The sequence below is a fragment of the Pan troglodytes genome, chromosome X, assembly GCF_028858775.2.
Source record: "Pan troglodytes isolate AG18354 chromosome X, NHGRI_mPanTro3-v2.0_pri, whole genome shotgun sequence".
Classification (NCBI taxonomy): Eukaryota; Metazoa; Chordata; class Mammalia; order Primates; family Hominidae; genus Pan; species Pan troglodytes.
The window spans coordinates 148,280,147-148,306,518 of NC_072421.2; the positions used below are offsets into that span (position 1 = coordinate 148,280,147).

The window sequence follows — 26,372 nt, forward strand, 5'->3', positions numbered from 1 at the left end:
CTACGAAGGCCTGGATGAAATCGCACCACCCCCTGTGCCCTCTGTGTGTTGGTCTTGTTAAGGGTGTGGGGTCCCTGTCCCTCTCCACACACGTTACTACTGAGTGAGCCAGAGAGCCTGGTATTTATTGGGCACAGAGGATGCCCAGGGGACTGCTGCCAGCCAGCCTTCCCCAGCAGTGAGACCAGAGCAGCAAGCAAGGCTGGGAGGGCTGCTGCGCCAGGCCCCCGCTAGCCATGCAGAACTCCTGCACGAGACAGGCATATGGTGGTCTCGGGTTTGAGAGGACCTAATGCTATTTCACTAGAAGCCGAGGTTGGCAAAACAAAATGAAAAAACAACCGACCTCCATGTTAAAACCCGGGGTCCACTGCATCTTGTTTTCATGCTGAAATGCCCTGAACTGAAGTGTCGTCTTCTCAATTATTTGAAGCCAACATGCGAGCTGATGAGAAGGACATACTTCATCCCAAACAGGCCACTCTCCATGAGGCTGCAACAAGTGACGAGGTGCAGGGCTCCTTTCTCACCCAGCTTTCTGGTTGAAAAACAACTGCGCGTTAACTGGAACCTCCACTGGTTACCAGCCTGCTTTGAAGGCGGCAGAGCAGTCGACTTGGGATTTGTGAGCCTGGGACTTACTTCTTTGCTGCTTCCAGGCCCCGGACTGCGCAACCCATGTAGCCCGGGAGCGGCCCCGCAGCACTCTGCTCCTGCCTCTGCCCTCTCTAACCCCAGGACATTGGTCGCTCCACATCCCCTGGCCTTAGCTGCTTGTACGGTGAGGGGTCACCCTTGGAAGTCCTGACACTGAGCTAGTCACTGAGGGGTAAATGCAAGAATTCTAAGCTTCTAGAGAAATACCTTCAGCTGGGGGTGGGGCGGGAGGAGGGGGAGGAGGGCAGCTCTGCATCATAAATTACTTTAGGGAAAAGTGGCAACACTTGACCAAGGGCGTGCCTTAACACCATCAGAAGACAAGAATCTGCTCGGTGCCATTTTATTTAATGCAAACACTAGACAGTTTACAAGTCACACCTGGACACAAGCACGTGAACAGATGTACAGGGAATTCTGGAATTTTGAGATCAGTCCCCATTTCTTCCTCAGGGCCCTGGCACTGAACCCCAGCCCCTGTCCCAGAGCCTCCCCTCTGGGTCCCACCACAGAAGCCACGCACACCTCCTTCCGCCCAGCTTTATCTTTCCTTGAGCTGTGACTTCTCCCAGCGTGTGCTCAGAGTTGGTACAAATTTTCTCTGCCAAATTAAGCTGATAGAGATTGGCCACTTTCAACCAGTCCTTTCAGTCCACTGTGTCTCCCCTCTCGCTTGGGACAGGCCCATGCTGGCCAGTGCAACCTTCAGATAGACACATGGTGACCAGAGCCCGCTAGGCTTCTGCAGGTGGCAGTGTCGAGCAAGTGTAAGATGTCTGTGGGAAGGAGAAGCTCCTGAAATGAACGTTCTGCAAACAGAAGGCTGAGGGGTCTTCCAGGCATGTCCAGTCACTAGGAGCTGCCACCGGTGGGCTTGAGTGCCAGGCTCTAGGCTTTGTGCAGAAAGCACCCGGGGCGGGGGGCGGTAAGGGAGAGCAAAATGGGTCTCTCTCAACTGCAGTCAGTGCTACTGGGAACATGGTTTCACAGACAGCACATATTCTATGTCACAGCTCTAGGGTTTCAAGGACTTAGCCATCCGACAGGCCTCACCATAAAGGTAAAGTGGACAACCCCTGAGGTCACGCTGTCCAGGTGGCGACAGGCCACGCATGCCAAAATCCTCCATAGCCACCTCCGGCCCAGCACCAGCCAGAGGGTGGGGCCATCAGTTCTCGACATACTTGGTATCAGGGAGGGACAAGCCTGACAAAGTTCCCAATCTGGCCAATGAGTGTGGGAGGCCCTGGAAACAGGCCAATCCTGCAAGCCACCCCACCCTTACTAACTTCCTGAAGCATGGGAAGCTTCTCGAGACCAGGCCAAGGTTTCTTTCCTTCATGGCACCACGCAGAGGCATTTCTGCAGTGCTGCAGGTCCCCCTTCAGCCACACAGTCCAGGTCTGTCAGGGATTAAAGGGCTGAGCAGGAAAAGGGGTGGTAAGGATCTCAAGGGCACGCACTGGGAATGGCCTCACAAGGCAGCCTTGAGACACACAGTGCTACAACTGACTACCCTCCACCACAGGCATGTTTGCAAAACGAACACGAGGCATGCGTTAGACAGATGCATGTGGGGGCTGCAGATTCCAGTGGTTTCCTTAAGAAACTGGAGTTGGCTCATCCCACTCAGCAGACAATCCCGCTCAGTGGACAGCCTATGAAACGCATGGGGCCATCATGCAGACCAAAGAGGCCCGTGAGTTTTGTAAGATCCTGCCTGTCTGGTGACTCATATCTGCTTTCAGAAGTGCTTTCTGACACAGCAAACTGACTATCAGTAGACAGGGGCCCTAGACCCTAGCATGTGGTTCTGTCCCGTGAGCCTCTGACAACAGAGCTCACCGGGACAGAACCATATGTGGGCCAAAGGAACATTCCAGGAAACCAGCTCTGCTCCAGCCCAAACCAGGCAGCTCCATACCAGGTGAGGGGCTAGTCATGGGGTTCCTGTGTTTGCCACGGTGAGCATGGCTCCCCACGCACTCTCCCTCAGAACAGACAAGTAGGCTGACCACAGAGCTACAAAGTCACGTGTGTTTCACTAAACCAAGCGAATGTCTCTTTCCCCTCTCCTCCCTCGCCGCCCCCAATTACATTTTTAAGCAAACAAGCAGGATTCTGGCTTTGATGCTCGTTCTTGACATCGGTCACTCTTGCTACCAAAACAGGGACACAGGGTGGAGGGTGAGCACCTCTCCCCAACACAGGTTAAAACTCATCTCCAGTGCAGAAATGATTGCTAAAGACCTTTCTCATGTCAACCCGAAGGCCACACCCAGCCCCCTATGGAATCAGATGGGAAACAGGCCTACGAGTTGCTTCATACTTATCCGGAAGATTCCTAAGCTCTCAGGGCAGGACTATCACGAGATGCATGTTTGTACTTAAATCACTGAAAGCCTCCGCTTGGACTGGCTCTCCGGAAGCCCAGCAACATAAAACCTGGGATGGGGAAGACTGAAGTGAAACCATCATCCTGGGTGCTGCGCGTGTGTGGTGTTACTTGGTGCTGACCGGTTCGCTCCTTGCAGGGGCTCCAAGTGGGTGCAGGCTGAGCCCCCTACCTGCAGCTCCTTGAGGCCACTGTCAGGGGCTGTCTATTGGCAGAAACCTGCCACAATGAGCCACTCCAGTGTGCAGGGGTCACAGTCCCTTGAGTTCAAACTCTTGTCCCCTAAGCATAAATGTCATCAGGCCTCAGCATCATCTTGGCCCCCGCATCCTGTGCTCAGTAAAGCTGGAGGCAGGCTGGCTTTGGGAGTTGGTGGCTCAGCAGCTCCCGAGGCTGGTGCTGGCTTTCTATCAGAGCTGGCTCTTGAATTTCGGCACCAAGTCTCAGCACGCTTGGGGCAGGGCAGAGAAACCAAACTCACAAACACCCAGAGCTCATCCGGAAAACTCAGACCAACAAGGAGCCGATGACACAGAGCAGCACAGCAGCTGCGGGTCCAAATGAAGGGGTGGGGGTAGCCGGGTGACAAGCGGTGGCACCGTTGTGCATGCCTGCAGCTGGACAGGGCCCTCAGATCCGGGCTGGTTCGGGCGGCGGCGGCGGCTCTGCAGACTGCGTGTGCAACGTGGAGTATTTCACTAGGGGAAAAAGAGGCCGTCAGAAGGAATTCTGCTCTGTCTTGCACAGAAGAAGCAAATACAGCAGCAAGCCCGTGCTGGGAACAGAACTGGGTTTCCCTTTGTATCCCCTGGGGGACCGCTTAGCCCTGCCTGTGCAACCTTCCCTCTGGGACCCACTCCCTGTCCCCAGTCAGGACTATCCTGAGCCTGGGAGCAGTTTTGGGCGGGTCAAGGGGAGAGAAAGAGAAAGCTGGACAGGCCCTGGAAACAGCTCAGCCTCCATCTCCTCACCTAAAAAATGAGCATGTTCCTGCCAGCACTGCTGGAAGGGTTATTTTAAATAAAGTGCGCAACCTAGCACCTGCCCACACAGATGCTGGCCTCGTGGTGGCTAACCGTGGCAAAGCTCATGACAGTGGATGCGACAGCGGAATCCATTTTTCCACATCTGAACCCAGGCCTATTTTAGTTCATTTGGTGCAGCACTGCCACCCGTCTTCAGCAGCATTGTAGGGCACCTGGCTCCCAGTACACACCACACAGGCTGAGCCCCTCCTGGTCTCCCAGGCCCAGTCCCCACGGCTGCTGCACTGTAGTTCCACTGGCAACACTCGCCTGAGCTGTCCTAGTCTCCCTGCCTGCGCCACCAGGCCTCGGCTGCTGGGAAGCCGGCCTGCTCCCCGACCCCAGCAAGCCTTTCCGGACCTCCTCATTGGCATCCCGTGGGCACAGGTCATATCTGCCTCGAGCAGTTGGGCACTCTAGGCCTGTGGCCTGAACTTATGCGACCTCAAATTGCCAACAGCTCCTGAATCCAGAAAGTGCTTGATGACCACAGAAGGGGGAGGGAGGGGCACAGGTGTTGACAATAGGGTCTGGGTTTTACCCAAGTTCCCTCTTGCCTGTGGCAATTTGCAAAGGGAAAAGTTCTAGGTCTAGGTGAAAAGCTTCCCCATGGCTCTGTTCAGGATGTAATTGTATTCGCTGATGGGGAGCAGAGGTGCCTGGGGCTCTGGCTCGGACGGAGGAATCAAGGGCAGGGGCTGAGCAGCCGCAATGCCCAGAAGTCACAGGCATGGCAGCAGATGGCCCTGGCTGTCACCCCAGCATCTTTGGGCTCCTGAAACTGGGAGGCAGGCTCATCAGGGCAGGCTTTTGCTCTGGCCAGACATTCTAGAAGCAGACGCCTCTGTGCTTCCCTGCTTCTCTAGCACAGTTCTGCTCAGTGCTGGGACCAACTAGGAAGGCGTCAGCAAGGGACAGTGAGTACAAAGTTCTCACCTTGGGGTTCCTCACATACCACGGCTTCCAGGTTCTCTCTCTTCACGTAGTCTGCGTTGAGACCCTCTGCAAAGGGAAAAGGGCAGAGTTAGTGATGCGCACAGGACCTAAGGGTCCCCAATCGTGACTGAGAACTCCTGACCAAGTCCTCTGCAGCTAAAAAAGCAGCACAGCTCCCCTGGGGAACTCAAAACCCTGCACCCTGAGCCACCTGAACATCCTTATCCGGATGAAGACTGTTCGTCCCAGAATTCACTGCCCAGGAGTTCTCATCATCGTCCTCAGAAATAACGACGACATGCAGCGAAGGCTTCCGGCACTCCATCCTCATAGGGCAGCTGCCACCGCGTCAAGACGGCAGCTCCGCCCAGTGGAGGGGGCGCCCGATGGCAGGGCTCAGCACCATCCACAGGTCCGTGTGTGTGTGCGGCCCGGGGGCCAGGGAGCCAATCGCTATGAGTGATTGATGGATGCAGGGCAGGGAGGGGCGGACGGCTGAGTGGGGCTCACCATGTAGATGCAGCAAAGCCTCCTGCCAACATGCAGCCTCCCAGCAACACCCGCGCGGAGGCCAACTGCTCCTCCCAGCAGCAGGAATAACCGCTGTGTCCACCTGAGCTTGGAGGGGCCAGCCCACCAGCAGCTGCTTCAGTCTAGTTAGTTATCTAGGCTTTCTCTACACCTGTTTACAAGAGGGATTCGGGGACTGTACCAAGCATTCCCTCCCGCCAGCAAGGGCCAGTGTTCAAGTTCTTAGAGTGGACCCCACCCCTGCTGCTGCTTGCAGAGTCAAGAGTCTGTGTCTCATCCCTGCGTAGCACAGGGACTGGAACCCTTCAGCCCCGGGTCTGTGGGAAAACTGGGGCATGGTTCCAACCGACCGACCGACCGGGCACCAGTGCAAGTCAAGCCATCGTCCTGGGCTACAGGCTCCTTGCCTAAACAAGAATGCCCACCACCTGCCTGCCCCGGTGGATGCTGGGCTTGAGGTGGGAGCCAAATGGGCCTGTGGCAAATGCGGGCGTTGCTCTTTGGCAGGTGTGGCCGGCCCCACGCAGAGCGGGGCAGGTGATGAGTGCAGTGGAAGCTGCCCCAGGTGCACCTTCCCAGCTGACAGGTGGGGGCCAGGAGACACACCCTGAGCCTCGTGATCACTGCTAGCTGCCAACCCAGTGGGCGCTGGATCGTCTCCTTCCTGTGGGTGGCCCTCTATGTGCTCCCCAGGCATGACCACCAGTGGGCACCTGAGTCCTCACCATGGCACCTCAACTCTCCCCCCACCCCTGCCACATCCAGCCTGGGGACAGAGTGTCTGGCAGGTGGCATCCTCTCACACGCATCAGGGTAAGCTAAAGATGGTCCTGGTTACAGCCACGTCGGTGAGTGCCAGGGAAGCAGGAGGGAGAAGAGCGGCAAGGAAGCGCCAGAGCAGGGGGCGAATGAGGAAGCATCAAGGCTGAAGCAAAAGGAAAGTGAGGAAGGCAAAGCAGCGTTACCTTGACCTGCTGCTGCATCTGAAGGCAAGACACAAAGCTTAGAATCCCTGGAGTAAGAGCGCTCCTGACAGCAAACATGCGGGCTTTCCACACTGAGGGCAAAGGCAAGGGAAGCCAAAGGTCCCCAGCATGGGCCTTTTGGCAGCAGCAGAGGCCGAGAGCACCTGAGGGCCACAGTGGTGGGGGCAGGCCTTCCTCGCAGCCACCTCCTGCTGTCTCCCCAGAGCTTGGTGTTCTGCACCCCGGTCCCCTCTACCGCCATCTCCATGTGGCAGTGGCTGAGACTCAGGGGAAAGAGTGGGGACAGGAGGCCCAACCCCCAGCTTCTCAGTGTTTTCAGCCACCCCACAAACGTCTGCGGGACTCCTCCTGATTCTGGCCCGGGCCAGGTGCCAGGGACATGATGTACACGCAGCCCCGCCACGGAATGGACGGTCCAGAGACTCCTGATCACGGAGGGGGCAAGGCGAGCTGGGAGTCGCACACACAGAAACCAACCGGCCCAATCCCGCCCCATGAGCACCAGGTGAGGTCAGCAGGGGGCGCTGTAGGACCACAGGCTGGGAGAGGCTGCTCCAGGCCTGCAGGGCGAGAGGAGCTAGGTCAGGACGGGGGACAGCAGAGGCCCGGGATGGGGATGGAAGAGCACCTGGCGCCCTCGGGAAGTGAAAGGCCTCTGGGAAGCCTATGGAGGGGAAAGGATGTGGCTGGGACCAAACCATGAAGGGCTTCCACTGCCAAACTCAGGCTCAGCCAGGACCTTGAGGGCAGCAGGAAGCATAAGGGGGATCCAGGCATTTTAAAACAGGTCCCGCTGGAGGAGCGTGAGGTGTGGAGGAGACTGGAACCTTTTGGATGGGAGATGAGGAGAAGACCTTGGCTCTGGACTGTCAGGGGCCATGGCAATGGTGATAGGGAGGTGTGGCTCAAGAGGAGACCTACACAGGTGGCACAAATCCCAGGATTGGGGAATGCACGGACATGAGGTGGGGGGACAGGAGGACTCCCAGCCTCTAGCTTGGGGAGACAGCCACACAGGAAGGCGCCATGGGAGAAGGAAGGTTGGAGGGGAGGGGAAGGGCACTGAAATCCAAGATGGACACACTGGGCCGACGGGGTTCCTGGGAGCTGCCCCGCTTTGCCTGCTGATCCAATTCGCAAAACCTCACACTGGCCCGTTTTAGGAAATAAGCATGAAAATAATGTATTTTCCTTTCATTTTAATGTCCCACAGAGACAGATACAATCAAGATGTTCACTTTGTGCTTTGGAAATCAACCTATTTTTCTCTCTCTGTTCCTACTGACACCTGAGCAGCCTCAAGCCAGCCTCTGACTTTTTAATTCCAGAGCAGAAGGAAGTCGAGATACCCTTGATGGGGAAACTGAGGGCCCAGCAGGAGAGGGCCCAAGCCGGCCACCCTGTCTGCTCAGCCCAAGAACTCTCCCCATCCATGGCCCTGCCCTTGCCAGGCCGAGTTACAGGGCTGGCTTTTCACCCACGTGCAGAGCCCGGAAGAGAGGCAATGGCAGGTAGGTAGCAAGCGCACGATGCCCGGGACACTGCTCTTACTAGGAACTACAGACCTGTAGTTTAAATAGTTTCTTTTACCCAGCATGCTTTTTAAAGTCTCAAAGCCATCCTTTGGCCTGGCCATCTCACCCAGTTTTGTAATGGGCATGGATTTGAAAACTGTGGACTGTCGCATCTCACCATTAGGCTGATGGTGCTATAGTGAAGAATGCCCCGCCCCATGCCAAAAAAGATCTGCGTGTGTCCTCATCCCTGGAACCTGTGAACATGGCCTTATTCAGGAACAGGGTCTTTGCAGGTGTAATTAAGTTAAGGATGTTAAGATGAGGCCATTCTGGATTTAGGATATAAACCGAGATTGGAATGATACGGCCACAAGCCAAGGAACATCCGGAGTCCCCTGGAACTGGGAGAGAATCAACTTCTGTTGTTTTGAGCCACTCAGTTTGTGACTCTCTGTTCTGGCAGCCCCAGTGAACTCATACAGCTTTGGCAAACCTCACCAGTGAGACCTTTTGGCTCCCAGGGCATTAGCCTTTTCGTTCAAAGAGCTCACAACTACTTTGTTGCTACGAACCAAACCTCCTTGCCACCCCAGCCACCTAGAAGGGGAAATCATCAGAAAATCAGGCCAAAATGTATCTGACATGGTGCTTCCAGCCAAATAAGCTCTCCAGCAAAGGTCCACACAGGAGAAGCCCTCTAGCCAGCCACCAGGACCTCCCCTGCCACTGTGGCCTCCATTTTGAGGACATCTTTGGGTGTAGGATTTTTTTTAATAATAAATATTCGTTCAATGACATTTTAGTTACCAACTAGTTTAGTCAGTCATACAGGAAAGATTTTTCTGTCAGTCAGTTCTAACTTTGTCCTACAGATCTGGTTTAATCTAAATCTGGGCTTTTATCTTTTCCCAAGAGGCCACCTTGAGAACCTGGATGCTTATCCAAAATCTTCACTCCTCTCCTGGCAAGCGGGATGCTCTGAGTTGTTCTCCCAAAGTGTCCCTGGCCAGGTCCTTGCTCCCTCTCCTCTAAAACAGGGACGGGAGACGAGTATGGAGAGTTCCCAGCCCAAAGAGCAGTTTCAAATGAGGATCCCTGGCTGTGGGGAAGGCCATGTGGATTGAGCTGTGTCCCAGAATCCCCATCTCGTTCCAATCCACCTGCCGGAGGGAGAGCCCACGGAGGACAGCCTTGGGGCCTCTTGTACAGAAAACCCCTGTATTAGGTGGCTTCTACTTTTTTGCCAAATGCAATAAGAACACGGTCAGAGATCAAGGGCTGTGACTGTGTACCTGTTTGCCCTGGGCTCCTTGTTCCAGGCACAGCCCAGGAGGCTGATGCAAAACTTCCCCTGCCGCACTAAATGCAACTCGACCCTCTCGCCCAATGTCTCCTTCTAAATATCAGTGTCCAGGCAATTAGAAGGTTGGATTCCCATCTTTTTCACCAGTTAGAGGATTCCTTGATTTTTGATTTGAGGGAAAAGGGTAACTCTAGAAACAATCCAGTCCCCAGCCCTGGACTCTGTCTGACCCATTCCCTGCTCATGCCACTCTACAGTCAAGCTTCCGGATCCACGGTGGGTCCGTGGGATCTCAAGCAGGGTGGCCATGAACAGTTTTGCAGGCTGCGCACTGACATGTCAACGTGCTCCTGCAGTACTGCTGTGCCTGCTGTGTGTGTCGCCCTGGTCAAGAATGTTCTACAAGAATGAAGCAAACAAATATGATGGTCAGATTAATAAACAGTTGGAGACTTCAGTAAAGCATCTTGGGACCCAGGTTAGTTTTCTGGGAAGCTCAGCTCAGGCTAGACTTCAGGGCGGAGGACCACAGCAAGGGTAGGGAAAGACCCACGTGGGTTGCTTCTAAGCTTCCCACTGCATCAAAGGGGCTGAGGAAGGAGTGGAAAGAGACAAGCTACAGCTGAGTCACATTCTGTCACTTGAACTGAAAATTGCCAGCCTTGAACTGGAGACACGCTCCACTCAGCAAACAGTGACACAGCATCCATCTGTGCTTACAAAAGGGACAAGCAAGGTCTTGTTCCCTCAACAGCATCCCCACAGGGCTGCCTGATGTGGGGCGCCGATGGGTGAAGACAGGATTCCATTTGTAACTATTCCATTAGTCTATGACTTCCAGACTCACAGCTACAGCATGAGATGAAAACTGTCTTTTAAAAACCTAGTAAAGGGTGGTGGGTGGGGGGGAACCACACCATTCTTTCTCTCACATTCCTACTTCTTTGGAGCAATTAATGATTCCATATAGTTTGTGGCTCGTAGGGGGAAGAGCACCAGGCAGTGACTTCTCAGGATGTGATGGGGGCACTGCCAGAGCAATAAGGGCCGTGCTTTGCAAACCCCCAGGAACTGCTGCCCTCTGCTCCTGAGGGAGCCAGCAGCATGGGAGGGAGCTGGTGACGCAGGGCCTCCAAAGGCCCTCATCCGCTTGGCTGAGGTCTGAAGCTACGGGTGCAATCCAGGGTCCCTCCCATTCTACGTGAAGGAAACATCACAGTGGTCACTGAGCTCTGTCCCCACAGAAATACCCCTGGGAGCTGGGGCCCTGGAAGGTGAAGGTCATCAGGGCCAGCCCCACGCGCTCTTGCAGGGTGGTTTACACTTTAATTCAGCCCAGATCTGTCCCCAGGGATTTCCAAAACTGTTGCCTCCACCCCCGTCCCAGGAAGTCTGCTTGGGAGTGGGTCTCAGGCAGGCTGTGGAGGCATCTGGATCTGTCCTGGCCCCTTTCCCTCCAAAGACCTTGCCAGCTGGTTCCTAGCCACGAGTGGGTGGCTGCACTTACGCTGAATGCTGAAGCAGAACTTCTTCTGCTGGTAGGAGATGTAGCTGGAGACGGCACCGATGAGGGCCATGGCCAGGGCGCTGGCCACCCCGGCAATGGTGCCAGGCTCTGCCACCATGCCTGCGTGAAGAAGGGGGAGAAATGAGGACAGGTGAGGTCAGAGCCAAAGCACCGCAGGGAGCAGCCTGGGAGCCTGCTTCTCCTCTAGCACCAAACTACTAGACGCCCCCAACCCCCAAGCCAGCAGGAGAGGGCCATGCCACACAGATCTACGGCATTACAAAGACATGGTGCCCCTTGGATTTGCCTAGGACTTCTCGTTTTCTGTAAGGACTTCACTTTTGAGGAGCTTGAAAGGGAGACATGGAAATGGTGCAGAGCTCTCTGTGACTGACGCCCTGCAGGCTTCCCATTGGGCTACTTCCCCCGGCACCCAAATCTTCATGCTTCCTTCCTTCAAATGGCTACACCCCTCTATTGGCCTCATGATTATCTATTGGAAACGTTCAGGGGAAGGCCAACTCTGAGACCAGAGTGGGTCAGCACTATGTCTCCTTGTAGTTGCTGTGAAATATCTGAGACGGGCCTCAGTCAATTTAGAAAGTTTATTTTGCCAAGGTTAAGGACACACCCATGACACAGCCTCAGGAGGTCCTGACGACACGCGCCAAGGTGGCAGGGGCACAGCTGATTTTATACATTTCGGGAGACATGAGACATCAATCAATATGTGTAAGACGTACATTGGTTTGGTCCAGAAAGGTGGGACAACTCAAAGCAGGGGTAGAGGTGGGGTGCTTCCAGGTCATAGGGAGATAAGAGAAAGAGACAAAAGGTTGCATTCTTTTGAGTCCTTGACCAGCCTTTCACTGAATACACAATTTTGTCTGGCTCAGTGAACCTGCATTTTTACATAAGCAATCGGGCAGAGGAAGCAACCAGAGATGCATTTGTATCAGGGGAGCAGAGGGACGGCTCTCTCTCCCTCTGTAAAGATCAGCTATCAGTTTATATTGCCAGGGTGAAATTCACAGAACTGTTTTAGGGTAAAGATATTGAGGCCCATAAGAAATTTCTTTGTAGGCAAATTGTGAGGGAGGCGTGCAGCTTTTTCCATCTTTGCAGCTATCTTATTTAGGAATAGAATGGGAGGCACGTTTGCCTGATGCAGTTTCTAGCTTGACTTTTCCCTTGGCTTAGTGATTTTGGGGTCCTGAGATTCATTTTCCTTTCACATGGCCAACAGGAGCCTCAGGATTCAGAAACCCACCAGATCCAGGGTCGTCATTGCTGCCGTACCGGCCATCACCTGAAGAAAAGACAAAAGCACTTAGTGCCAGCGACCAGCCAGCTCAGGCTCGAGCTCGGGCCTCCGCGAGATGGATGGCAGTGCTGGCCCTTCCAATCCCACCTATGCGACAAGACCCCAACCAGTGGATCACCCGTAGGCTTCTACTGGACTGCAATGAGGCCTGCTTTCTTATGCCTACCACCTGCAAAGCCCAGGCCACCAGGTGGAACTTTTTATTATTAAAATGGCAGCCCCCTTGCCCTGAGCATGCCTCATATGCCGGGCTCTTTAGACACAGTATTCTATTTCACCTCTTTGCTACCGGTGGTGCAGCTGCACGTAGCGGCCTCACCATAAGTGGGGGGTGGGGTGGGGTGCTGTGCCGGGACAGCCCGACTCTGAGTGCCACCACCACGGGTCTCTGACGTAGCCACTGCCTCAACTATAGCTGAAGTTGCTCTTGGAACATAAACAAATGTAGGCTCACAATCCCTTATCCACTATTTTGAAATTCAAAAGGATCTGAAGTATCACAGAGATGGAGAACAGATGAATGCTGGCAGGGGCTGGTGAGAGTTGGGAGGGAGGGAGTTGGCTATGATTATAAATGAGCAACAGTCAGGAGCCTTGTGGTGACAGACTGTTCTGTATATTGACTATGGTGGTGGTCACACAAATCACACACGATAGTACTGCAGAGAGTTAAATTCACACACGCACACACACATGCACGCACCCCTTCCACAGACAGCTACTCCCTGACAAGCCAGTGGTGCCATTTCAGTACCTTAATTAGCGTTGAGTTCACCGTTCATGCCACCCTCTTCTCAGGGCCGAACACTCATTAATGGAGGGAGACTGTGTTCCCAGAGCCCGGGGTTCTCAGGGGAAACCGCCCTGGGATATTGAAGGCAAATGAGCTCCAACATTTCCTTCACCAATCAAAGAGTCAGGAGGAATGGAGGTTCATGGGTTGTAAAAATGTACCACTCTGGCAGGGTGGGGGCTATTGATAGTTGGGGAGGCTGTGCACATGTGGGGGTGGGGGAAATATGAGAACTCTCTGTACCTTCCTCTCTCTTTTTCTGTGAAACTGAAACTGCTCTAAAAAACAAAGCCTATTAAAAGGAAAAGATTCATGTTGGTGTGCTGCACCCATTAACTCATCATTTACATTAGGGACATGTACCCTACAACTTAAAGTATAATAAAAATATATATATATATAAAAATAAAAGATTCTTGGGGAAAAATGAGGTTTGTTATGTTCCCACCTAAGGCTGAATGCTTGAGCTCTATGCAGTGTATAAAGATCCCTGATTGGATATGAATGGTTATTAACAAAGAGCACCAGCATTAAAAACAAAAAAATACACACACACAATCATTGCTGTTGGAGAAAGCATAACCAACAGGAAGATGGGGGTCACTGTGTGCAGCCAGATCAACAGAGAGGTCCCCTCCGCTATGCTGGAGGTGGCTGTCGTGATGGCATCCTCTGCTAATGTATTCATGTCACTAGACTTCCATTTTTCTGGACTCTGAGTAATTCAACCTATTCTTTCACCTCAAGGCAGAAGGAAACTGAGTGTTCTCAGGTCTCCTTTCCCTTAGGAGTACTTGGCCACAAGGATTCCCAGCAACTTAAATATCACAAGACTGCGGAGCAACAGGCTGTGAGAAGAAACATAAACAGGTCGAACCCCTTCCTAATTTCCCCCCAGGGACAAATGGACAGAAGGGCTGACTCTCCCAGCCTTTCAAAAAGACTCAAAGCTCAATAGTTCACAGCTCCAGCAATTCCTAACTATCTGACCATTTGTGATTGTTGGAGGTCTTGTCCTAAAAAGATGACAAAAATGGGCTTCTCTTCCTCCTCAAAAAAAGTGATCCCATCCTGTGGGCAAGTCTTCTCAGATGGGCATGTGAACTGAAACTACTGTGAGGCTAAGAAACATCTGGAAGAAAAAACAGCCAGTCATCTTAGATCCTTCTGTCCTTTCTCACTGCATGAACCTGAAGTCAGCCACACAGGCCACTGGAGTTAACCAAGCCGAGGTCATCGCTTTGAGCCACGCTGGGCTACCGAGCTCCGCTTACTTCCTCTAGGCACAGGCTGAACCCCGTTACTTTACAAAATGCACACTGTGCAAAAGATGGTATTGGTGATGAGTCACGGGCATAAAATAAAATTACCCAACCCAATACCATCCGTGAAGATCAGTTCCCAGTAAAAATAAAGTGGATGAAGGCGTAAAAGCACTATAGAAAAATTTAGGGGTAAGGAATTTCTATTAGCTTGGGGTAAAAAAATGACTTTCTAAATATGATCCTAAAGCCAGAAACTGAAAATGGAAAAGATCAGATCAAAAGTGAAAACTTCAGTACTAAAAGTGCAAGCAACAAAAGAAAAACTAAATTGGGCTTTGTCAAAATTAAAAACTTGTGTGCTTCAAAGGACATCATCAAGAAAGTAGAATGACAACCCACAGAATAGGAGAACATATTTGCAAAATATGTATCTGATAAGGAGCTAGTATTGAGAATATATAAAGGACCCCTTCAGCTCAATAATAAAAAGGCAAATCATTCAATCTAAAAATGGGCAAAGGACATGAATAGATGTTTCTCCAAAGAGACATACAAATGGCCAATAAACACATGAAAAGATGCTCAACACTGTTGGTCATTGGGGAAATGCAAACCAAAACCATAATGAGACACCATCTCATATCCACTAGGATAACTATAATCCAAAAAAAGAAAAAGGAAAGAAGACAAGGGGAAGGGAGAGAGGGAGAGAAAGGAAGAAGTGTTGGTAAGGATGTGAAGAAATTGGAACCCCTAAACATTGCTAGCGGGCATGTAAAATGGTGCAGCTGCTATGGAAAACAGTTTGATTGCTCCTTAAGAAGTTAAACATGGAGTTACAACATGACTAACAATTCCATTTCTAGATATATACCCGAGGTAACTGAAAACATATGTCCACATAAAAATGTGCACACACATGTTCATCGCAGTATTCATAAAAGCTATAAACAACCCAAAGGTTCATCAACTGATGAATGAATGAATAAAATGTTTATGGAATATATAAGGGCTTCCTAATCTCTAATGTAAAAGGAGTCCTTAAAATATATGAGAAAATATGCAGAAATATGCAGAAATGAGAAAATATGCAGACCCCAGTAAAAAAAAAAAGTGGGCAAAGAACACAAACAGGCAATTCACAAAATATTTTAAGAGTGTCTAATAAGACATTGAAAAAGTGTTTCACTTCCTTTTAGATTCAAAGAAATGCATATTTAAACAGGATAGCATTTGGCTCTGAACAAATCTGCAAAGATAACAAAACTATAATGCCCAGTGGAGGTGATAATTTGAGAAAACAGGCACCTGTTTACTTACTAGTGGTGGAAATGGAGGTTGGCACAACCTTAATGGAATATCATTCAGCAGTACCACTCAAAGCGTCGCATCTTTAAAAGTGTCTGCTTTCTGTACCCAGCCATTTGACTTCTGGGAAGTTATCTGACTAGGGTTGTGCACATTTGGCTAAGACAATGTTCATCACAGCACTGTGCAGAGCAGCAAAAAGCTGAGGGGAATCTCTGTACAAAAATAGGGTCCTGGTTAAATAAATTATGGTATATCATAATATAATTTAACCACTGATATGGTATTTTACAAGACCCTTTAATGACAGAGAATGATATTCAGTGTATTATTGAATGAAAAAAATGGTTTCAGGATAGCATGATCCCATTTTTATTTTTTTAAAAATCACAAATATTTACAAATATATACTTATGCATAGAAAAAGTACTCCAAGCACACAGTCAGAAATATTACTAGTGATTCTTCCTGGATCATGAAACAACAAACAAGTCTTTTTCATGTAATTTATAAGAAGTTTTAACTCTGCAAGCCCCATGCAAATCTATCCACCCCTCTTTCCCACAGCTGGAGAGAGAGCTCAAAGAGGCAATTTCACAGGTCACTGGCGGACTCTTCAGTTTCAGTATGTTTTGTATTCACACCTGCCTTCTGAGTTCACAATTATATGCCAAAGAGACTACGGTAGCTTTCTAGTAGACCAGAAGTCTCCCTGCACAGTGTATCACATGCTGCAATTTGCTTTGAGTATAGATACCTATGCATATAAGTAGCTGTATGGACTGCCATAACTCTAGGGACTGCTGCTGTTGCTATAGCCACACCATAGCAATAGGGACCGTCACTGTAGCAATAGTGACCACTGCCATAGCAGGTCTCATAGCTATAGGAACCTCTCTAGCTATAGCAACCACCATAGCTACAGAGGCCCTGTAGAAAGGAGGCATGACCTCAGTGAGAAAGTTATGAATAAGCCCTGCGATCAAAGGAAGTGTCAGACCCTCAGCATCTCACAGACAAAAGACAATGCTATATGCATACATGGCAGCCTTGATTCCTACATAGCCATACATCTGGGGGAGGCGGGGATGCACCACACGGAGCTGCCCTTCTCTGACAGCAGCACAACCTGGGCTCACAGTGAGTGCCTGACCCACCTGGTTGCCAAGGGCATGGAGAGTAACGTAATGGTAGGAAGATTATAACTGCTGGGGGAGATGTTCAAGTATTTAAAGACATCTATAAGTGTTCTAGACTCTTCTAATAGACACAGCTAGGGCTTTTAGATATTTTAGAAATGTATTTTCATTATCTAAAAAAATGGCCAAAGTGCAAAATAAAAACAACTTTTAAAAAAATGAATAAACAAAGAGAAGAAAATCTTGCATCAAATACCCCATAGTTACCAAGTCAAACTGAACTGAAAAATCTACCAAAACATGGCTGCCTATGCTAGCCACTGGAGAGGGCACTCCTCACTGTTCCAGGAAGTCTCCAAGGCCCAGATTTTATCCATCCCCCACCACAGGGATGCGAATGCCCTCCCTCTAGGTACTATAATGGGTATCCCCTTCCAATCTGATACAGACCCTTAAAACTCTCCTTATGTCAAGCTCCTGAGATACCAGCAAGGTGGTCATCTGGGACAAAAGCCATGTTCACGCCGTGTTCCCAGGTACGTGTTTGGGGAAGGGGAGTCTAAGGGAGCAAGTGGGTCTCTTCACATCACAGAACACCAGAGCTGGGGAGCTATTCCTCACATCTGAAACATCCTATTTCTTTACATGTTATGAAAGCTGAAATGAATGTGGAAATAGGTCCAAAGAAGAGAACTCTCAGGTATCTCTTCTTAGAACTAATCCCATCACAAAGACCCCACCTTCAAGACCTCACGTCACCCAAAGGCCCCACCCTCCAAATAACATCCTACTGGGGGGGTTAGGGTTTCAACACATGAATTTTCAGGAGACACAAACATTTAGTCCATAACAGAAAGGGATCATGAGAGGGCCCAGATACTTGAAGACAATGACTGTAAACACAGTGAAAATGGAAGAGAAATGTTTTCTTCAAAAACCCAAGAGGGTAAATGGATAGATAAAAATGTGGTCTAGCCACACAATGGAATATTCAGCCATAAAAAGGAAGGAAATGCTGGTGCGTGCTACAACACAGATGAACTTTGACACTGTGCTGAACGATGAGAACACATGGACACAGGGAGGGGAACATCACACACCGGGGCCTGTCAGGGGGTAGGGGGCTAGGGGAGGGATAGCATTAGGAGAAACACCTAATGTACGTGACAGGTTGATGGGTGCAGCAAACCACCATGGCACGTGTATAACTATGTAACAAACCTGCACGTTCTGCACATGTATCCCAGAACTTAAAGTATATCTCTCTCTCTATATATATAAAACCGGGATCAACAGGCTACATTTGGAGGGAACTAATACTCAAAGTTACAGTCAACCAACTGATCATAGTCAGTACCATCCCCTTTAACCCTGTGAACTACAAGTGAGGGCGTTCACACTTCACACTTGGGGACATCTCCAGATAGCCTCTGTATGCAACCCAGACACATGGGTAAGAGAATGTCTGTATGTCTTTAGAAGGAGGGTTTTTAGTCTTGGCTCAGTGTTTAAGAACTGCATGCTTTGGCCTTAAAAAAAATGCCCTCTTGGTGTAAAAATGTGCCCAATTTGATTCTAACATTTTCAAAATAATTTTTTTCTGATTAAGAAAAATGAGGCAGTGTTTCAGCCCTGTGAACCCACAGTAGTTATGAACAAGCAGTGTATAGCTGAGTGAGCCCAGCATATGGGCTGCTAAACCCAGGAGGTGGTGATCCAAAGAAAGGAATCAGTACAGTGAAATGCTGGGTGCTGCAAAGCAAGTTTCACCTTTAGACCCTGAAGGAGAAGTTCAGGTAGTGCTCCTCTCCTTCTGGTGTTCTCTGCAGTGCATGGAGGGTTTGCACTTGGAGCAGACACAAGGTTCACCGTGAAGACATCCATTTCGTACAACCCAAGGCCCCAAGTAGCACCCTTGAAAGAGCTGTCACGAAAACTCTAGCTTTGAGCAGACTCAGAAGTTTGGGAAAGGTCTGCAGATAATGAAGGAGAGGGTAAAACACCTAGCCCGAGCAATGGAGTAGACACTGCTTAGGGGATCCTTAAGGAGCACAGAAAGAAGACTCTCCTTCTGGGGATAGGGAGAAAGGAAAGCAGCAAATGGCCTCTTTCCCCAGCCAGCAGTGCCCTTGCCCCCATTTGGTTCCTTGTGTTAATTTATCAAGAGTCTTCTGACCAACAGGCCAGTGAGGGTGATCCGGGAGTGCTAATAACACCCCTCCCCGCTTCTCCTCCCCTCCGGGTTCTTTACCAACTGAGAACAGATGTAAGGAGCCAGAGAAAGATCAAAGGTAAGGCATCTGCTTGATGAAGAGGCTAAAGTACAGCAGCACCCTCAAGAGCAGGGCTTCTGTGTACTAGTTAGAGGACATGACCTGAGGCCACACAGAAGCTACGTGTTACTTCTCTCCCTTTTCCCTTCTCACAGAAATCATCCCAGAGCTCATGTGGGGGAAAGCTGGGCTTATAGAGCAGACACAGGGTTCACCTACTATGAGAGTGCACACTTCCCCAGCTAGCGATGTGGTGGGCCCTGGCTCTCGCACTCCTTTGAGGTTCCAGGAGAAAGCAGCAGGTCATGCCATGAGCCCACCAGTAATGTGGCCCAGACGATCAGCAGGCTCACCCTGGCTTTGCCAATCAAAAGTATCACTCTAGCCTTCACAGGGAGGTGTGACAGAGAAGGCAGAGAGCAAAGCTGGGTGTTTGCTCCACAGTCCTCATGCCAGCAAACCTGCATGGAGGTGTCAGGGATACACAGGAAGCCCAGTCTAGCAGAAGCAAAAAAGATAAACACCACCCGCTGTGGTTCAGAATGACATGTGCTATCCTGTACCAGCGGAGTGACAGAAGCTCTAGGAGAGCCCAGAGGCAGGAGATGGAAGCTGTGCTGCAGGGCGGAGAGTGGGCAGGGAGACAGGACCACAGATGGGGGCAGCCTCCTGAGAGGAGGGGATCTCCAGCATGGGTAACTTAGCACTTGCTTGAGGACGACTGGGAATTTACATGGTGGAAGGCAAGCAGTTTAGACCGAGGAATGTCATCTGCAGGCACTGGCATATGTACCTACTGGCCTTTCTCCATGTTTGGAGATCACAGGAACCTGGCGGTCTAGGGCAGAAAGAACATGTCAGCAGACTGAGGGGCCTGAACTTATCTCGTAAGCAGTGGGGAACCACTAAAGAGGCTTTTGTTGTTGTTCCTGCTTCTTTAATTTTTTTCACCAACATCTAATTAAGAAAAATTTCAAACATACAAAAAAGTTTAAAACTTCTTGCAGTGAACACCCAAATTCCCAGCACGCAGACCTGTAATTAACATTTTGCATCATTCACTTTATCACGTCTGCCATCCCTCTTGTCAATCGATCTTATTTTTGTGACACATGTCAAAGTTACAGACATCAGTATACTTCAACCTATGGTTACCTAGCATTTTACATTTGCTTACGATTCCTTTTTTAAGGTAAAATTTACATACAGTGAAACACATAAATCTTCCACGTACCAGTGGATAACTTTTGACAGATGCACACAACTATGAAACCGAGACTCCTATCAAGACACAGAGCATAACCATCATGCCAGAAAGTGACGCCCAGTTGATCTTATTCACACACCTAACCCCCGCAGCCACAGATCTCATTTCTATCATTATAGCTTAGTTTTGGCTGTCGTGGAACTTCATATAATTGGGCTCAAATAATACGTACTCTTTCTTCATTAGCCTCTTTACTCAGCATATTGTTTTTGACATTTATCCATGCTGTCGTATCAGTAACTCATCCCATTGCAATAAACATATAATTGTATCACAGTTTGTCGATCAATTCTCCTATTGATACCTGGGTGTTTCCAAGTTTTGTTTTTGTTTTCTGCTATCGTAGATCAAGCAATGAGCATTCTTTTATAAGTCTTTTGTTTTGTTGTTGGAAGCGGGCAGAACATAGCTCTCATTTCTCTTGAATAGGGAATGAAACTAGGTAGGTCTATGTTCAGCTTTAGAAGAAACTTGACATCCCTACCAACGATGTATGAGAACTGCAGTCACTCCACATCTTCATCAACATTTGATACTACCTTTTAAATTTTAGTTATTCTGGAGGATGTGTTGTGGTATCTCATTGTGGTTTGATTTGTATTTCCCCAAAGAATAATGATTTTGGTTTTTTTTAAAAAAATATTTTAGGTTCAGGGGTACATGTGCAGGTTTGTTATACAGGTAAATTGTGTGTCATGGGGATTTGTTGTACAGATTATTTCATCGCCTAGGTATTAAGCCTAGTATTCATTAGTTATTTTTCCCGATCCTTTCCCTCCTCCCACCCTCCACCCCTTGATAGGCCCCAGTGTGTGTTGTTCCCCTCTATGTGTCTATGTGTTCTCATCATTTAGCTCCCACTTATAAGTGAGAACATGTGGTATCTGGTTTTCTGTTCCTGAGTTAGTTTGCTTAGGATAATGGCCTCCAGCTCCATCTATGTTGTTGCAAAGGACGTGATCTCATTTTTTTAAGGCTGTGTAGTATTTCCTGGTATATATGTACCACATTTTCTTCATCTAGTCCTCTGTTGATGGGCACTTAGGTTGATTCCGTGTCTTTGCTACTGTGAATAGTGCTGCACTGAACATACACATGCATGTGTCTTTATGATAGAGCAATTTGTGTTTGGGTATATACTAAATAATGGCATTGCTGGCTCAAATGGTAATTCTGTTTTAAGTTCTTTGAGAAATCACCAAACTTTTTTCAACACTGGCTGAACTAATTTACATTCCCATCAGCAGTGCATAAGTGTTCCCCTTTCTCCACAACCTCGTCAGCATTTATTTTTTGACTTTTTGATAACAGCCATTCTGACTGGTGTGAGAAGGTATCTCATTGTGGTTTTGATTTGCATTTCTCTAATGATTAGTGATGTTAAGCTTTTTTTCATATGCTCGTTGGCCGCATGTATGTCTTCTTTTGAGAAAAGTCTGTTCATGTCTTTTGCGCACTTTTTAATGGGATGGTTTGTTTTTTGCTAGTAAATTTGTTTAAGTTCCTTATAGATTCTGGATATTAGACCTTTGTTGGATGCATAGTTTGCAAATATTTTCTCACATTCTATAGGTTGTCTGTTTACTCTGTTGATAGTTTCTTTTGCTGTGCAGAAGCTCTTTAGTTTGATGAGGTCCCATGTGTCGATTTTTGTTTTTGTTGCAATTGTTTTTGGTGTCTTTGTCATGAAGACTTTGCCTTCTGACAAAGGTCCTATGTCCAGAATAGTATTGCCTAGCTTGTCTTCAGGGTTTTCATAGATGTGGGTTTTACATTTAAGTCTTTAATCCATCTTGAGTTGATTTTTGCATATGGCAAAAAGGTAGGGGTCCAGCTTCAATCTTCTGCATATGGCCAGCCAGTTATCCCAGCACCATTTATTGAATAAAGAGTCCTAACCAACCCAAATGTCCATCAATGACAGACTGGATTAAGAAAATGTGGCACACATACACCATGAAATACTATGCAGCCATAAAAAAGGATGAGTTCATGTCCTTTGCAGGGACATGGATAAAGTTGGAAACCATCATTCTGAGCAAACTATCACAAAGACAGAAAACCAAACACCACATGTTCTCACTCATAGGTGGGAACTGAACAATGAGAACACTTGGACACAGGGTGGGGAACATCACACACTGGGACCTGTCGTGGGATGGGGGGAGGGGGGAGGGATAGCACTAGGAGATATACCTAATGTAAATGACGAGTTAATGGGTGCAACACACCAACATGGCACATGTATACATATGAAACAAACCTGCACGTTGTGTACATGTACCCTAGAACTTAAAGTGTGTATATATATATATATCTATATCTATATATATCTATATCTATATATAGATAGATAGATAGATAGATAGATAGATAGATAGATATAAGGAGTCCTTTCCCCACTGCTTGTTTTGTCAATTTTGTTGAAGATCAGATGGCTGCAGGTCTGAGGCATTTTTTGTATGTTCTCTATTCTGTTCCACTGGTGTATGTGTCTGTTCTTGTACCAGTACCATGCTGTTTTGGTTACTGCAGCAGGACACAATACAAAAAGAAAACTTCAGGCCGATATCATTTATGAACATAGATGCAAAAATCCTCAACAAAATACCAGCAAATTGAATCCAGCAGCATATCAAAAAGCTAATCCAACACGATCAAGTAGACTTTATCCCTAGGATGCAAGATTGGTTCAACACACATAAATTATTTTGAACATCATGTAACTTCTTTTGTGATGTGTCTGTTCAAATCCTATGCTCATTTTTTAATTGGATTGTTTGTCTTTTCACTGTTACACAGTATTTTTTAAACAGAGGAATGACAGGGTCAGATTCATGTTCTTGATGGTTCTCTCTTGCGGCTGCAAGGAGGACAAGCTGGAGCAAAGATACCAGTTAAGCGGTTAAGGTCAACACTCTTAACCGCTTAGCTGGTCATCCCAAGGGAGGGTGAAGATGGCCTGGGCTTGAGGGGAGATAAAGAGAAAGAATAATCTAGATTCAAAAGATACCAGGGAAGAGACTTCTGGCATGAGACAGTAAGGAGATCAACAAATCCTCTCCTCAAAAAGCAACTATAAACCTGGACAAAAAGTTAGTCATTTCAGGAAAGTCATTTGATTTCAGTAAAAACAGCTTGAGTCCACGGCATTTTTACCCAAGGCTGCTCTCATTTTTCCCTTCCCTAAGTCTGTCGGCAGACTGTTCAACCGGAGCAAAAACCAGCAATAGTGTATGACTGCTAGGTCATATGGCAAGTCTATGTTGAACTTTACAATAAACTGTCAAGCTCTCTTCCAAAGTGGCCGTACCATTTTGCATTCTCACAAACAATGAATGAGCGTTCTTGTTGCTCTGCATCCTCATCAGCAATTGATATTATCAGCTTTTTGGATTTTAGACATTCTAACAGGTGCATAGTGGTATCTTGTTTTCATTTGTATTTCCCTAGTGAGAAATGACGTTGAATATCTTATTTTCCTATTTTATATTCTTCTTTGGTGAAGTCTCTTCATATTTTTTACCCATTTTAAAATTGGGGTTGAGTTCTTATTGTTGACTTTTATGAATTCTTTTTTTCTTTTTTTTTTTTTTTGAGACAGAGTCTTGCTCTGTCACCCAGGCTGGAGTGCAGTGGTGTGATTTCGGCTCACTGCAACTTCCACCTCCCAGGTTCAAGCGATTCTCCTGCCTCAGCCTCCCGAGTAGCTGGGACTACAGGCATGTGCTACCATGCCCAGCTAATTTTTTGTATTTTTAGTAGAGACAGGGTTTCACCATGTTAGCCAGGATGGTCTCGATCTCCTGACCTCGTGATCCACCCACGTCGGCCTCCAGAAGTGCTGGGATTACAGGCGTGAGCCACCACGCCCGGCCTATGAATTCTTTATATCATCTGAATACAAGTCCTTTATCAGGTATATGATTTTGCAAATATTTTCTCCAAATCTGTGGCTTGTCTTTTTCTTTTCTTCATAGTGTTGTTCATAGAACAAAAGTATAAAGTATTATGTGTATGTCTACACAGAAACCTGTATGTAATGTTTAAAAATGTTTATAGCTGGGCGCAACGGCTCCCACGTGTATCCCAGCATATTGGGAGGCCAAGGCAGGAGAATCACCTGAGCCCAGGAGCTCGAGACCACCCTGGGCAACATAGCAAGACCCCATCCCTACAAAAATTTTAAAAGTTAGTCAAGTATGGTGGTGCGTTATCTATGGTCCCAGATACTCAGGAGGCTGAGGTGGGAGGATTGCTTGAGCTCAGGAGGTCAATGCTTCAGTGAACTGTGTTTGCATTACTGCACTCCAGGCTAGGCAACAGAGTGAGATCCTATCTCAAAAAAAAGTATTTATAGCAGTTTTATTCATATTCACTCCAGACTGGAAGCAACCAAGATGTCCTTCAGCAGGTGAATGGATAAACAAAGTGGTACATCCATACAATGGGATATTATTCAATGCTAAAAAGAACAAACTACCAAGCTATGAAAAAACATGAAAAAACTTTAAATGCATATTGCTAAGTGAAAGAAGCTAGTCTGAAAAGCCTATATACTGTATGGCTCCAATTCTATGGCATCCTGGATAAGGTAAAACCACAGAGAAGTAAACAAATCAGTGGTTGCGCTAATAGAAACTAGATTAGGGTTGAGGGAAGAGGGAGTGGCTCACTATCAAGGGCATCTACAGAAGTCCTTGCATGGTGAGGAAACTGTTCTGTATGGTACTTGGGTGGTGGACATGTGACTCTATGCATTTGCCAAAACCCATAGAACTATATGTTACAAAGAGTGAACTTTAATGCCTACAAGCAGAAGAACAAAACATCAACCAGGTGGTTGGGGGACTCCCAGGATGGAATGCAGACTATGACAAATGAATCTAACTCCATTATAAATGGGTGGCATTACTGTACTGAATGGATGAGGAAGGTAAAGGAACCGACCTAAGTAACTTTGAAAAACAGTATTTTGACTGGAAACTGTAAGGTAAAGACAAAAGAAACTGAACATAAACACTAGACTCTAGTTGGTAAAGTTGTTTCTCCTGGGGGTATGAGTTAGCAATTCTGATGCTCTATACGTGTATACCTGAATTGAGTAAGACAGTAAATGAATGACGGGTAGTAGGAGCTAGGTGTCTCACTGTCAGAGAGGAAAGTTATAGGTAAGCGAGAAAGGAAGATCAAAATAATCCTTCTGGCACTGGATTACAGTTGGAGATGTAAGTATGAAGTCATGTTTAGGTTATATACCTGCTGACGGTTAAAAGAAATTATTTTGGATATGTGTATATATATGGTGTTATGTACTGAACATTTGTATCCCGTCTCTCAAGGTCATATGTTGAAGTCCTAACCTCCAATGTGATGATATTAGGAGGTGGGGTCTTTGGGAGTTAATTAGGTAATGAAGGTCGACCCCTCATGATAGGATTAGAACCCTTATAAGAAGAGACACCAGAGCTTTCTCCCCACTCTGTCCTCTCCACCAATCAGGGACACAACAAGAAGATAGCCATCTCCAAAAGAGGATGCAGATCCTCACTGGATACTGTATCTATCCATGACTTGGTCTTGGACTTCCCAGCCTCTAGAACTGTGAGAAACAAATGTCTGTTGCTTAATTATCACCCAGTCTGTGGTAATTTGTTATAGCAGCCTGAAGTAAGACACATGGGTTAGTATATATACATATATTTCCTATTTCCTATCTCTGTCTGCTTAGACAGTCTAGAAGTAGCGATATACCACTAAGCAATGAATACTCAGATCTTGGTTTCTAATACCATTCTCCTTCCCAGTGAAAGAGAATGACATACAGAATTGGACACCAAGGAAATAAATCCAAGAGGCAGCAGTGTTCAGAAAGAAGCAGTGAATGAGACTCATGAATGAGACCAGTCAATGAGTGAGAAAGGGCCCAGGAGGAAAGAATGTTAAGGAGAAGGTGATCATCAAAGTCAAATGCTACAGAGGCCACACAGGACAGAGGGCTGTGACCATCAGGAAGCCATTGGGAACCACAGTGGGAGTAGGGGCTTGCATACTCTAGGGTATACATGGCAGGGGGGCCATGAGGAGTTGAAACATTGGCCTCAAATTTCTCAAAGTGCTATGGAAAGCAGTCTGTTGGCAGAAAT

At 48.0% G+C, this 26,372-nt stretch overlaps 1 protein-coding gene across 14 annotated transcripts in view; it reads right to left on the reverse strand.

Moving 5' to 3' along the window:
* Positions 1 to 984: 984 nt before the first annotated feature.
* Positions 985 to 26,372, reverse strand: part of CD99L2 (CD99 molecule like 2) — a 131,950-nt gene continuing 106,562 nt past the window's right edge. For 7 of the 14 annotated variants that reach the window (XM_016944427.3, XM_054676631.1, XM_016944424.4 and 4 more), the window contains 4 exons: positions 12,128 to 12,166; positions 10,858 to 10,977; positions 5,014 to 5,079; positions 985 to 3,750 (listed from right to left, as the gene is read on the reverse strand). In XM_016944427.3, coding sequence (XP_016799916.1) covers positions 3,683 to 3,750; positions 5,014 to 5,079; positions 10,858 to 10,977; positions 12,128 to 12,166 — 293 coding nt within the window. In that variant the 3' untranslated portion in view covers positions 985 to 3,682. The other 7 variants (XM_063803990.1, XM_016944423.4, XM_063803988.1 and 4 more) reach the window with 6 other exon arrangements.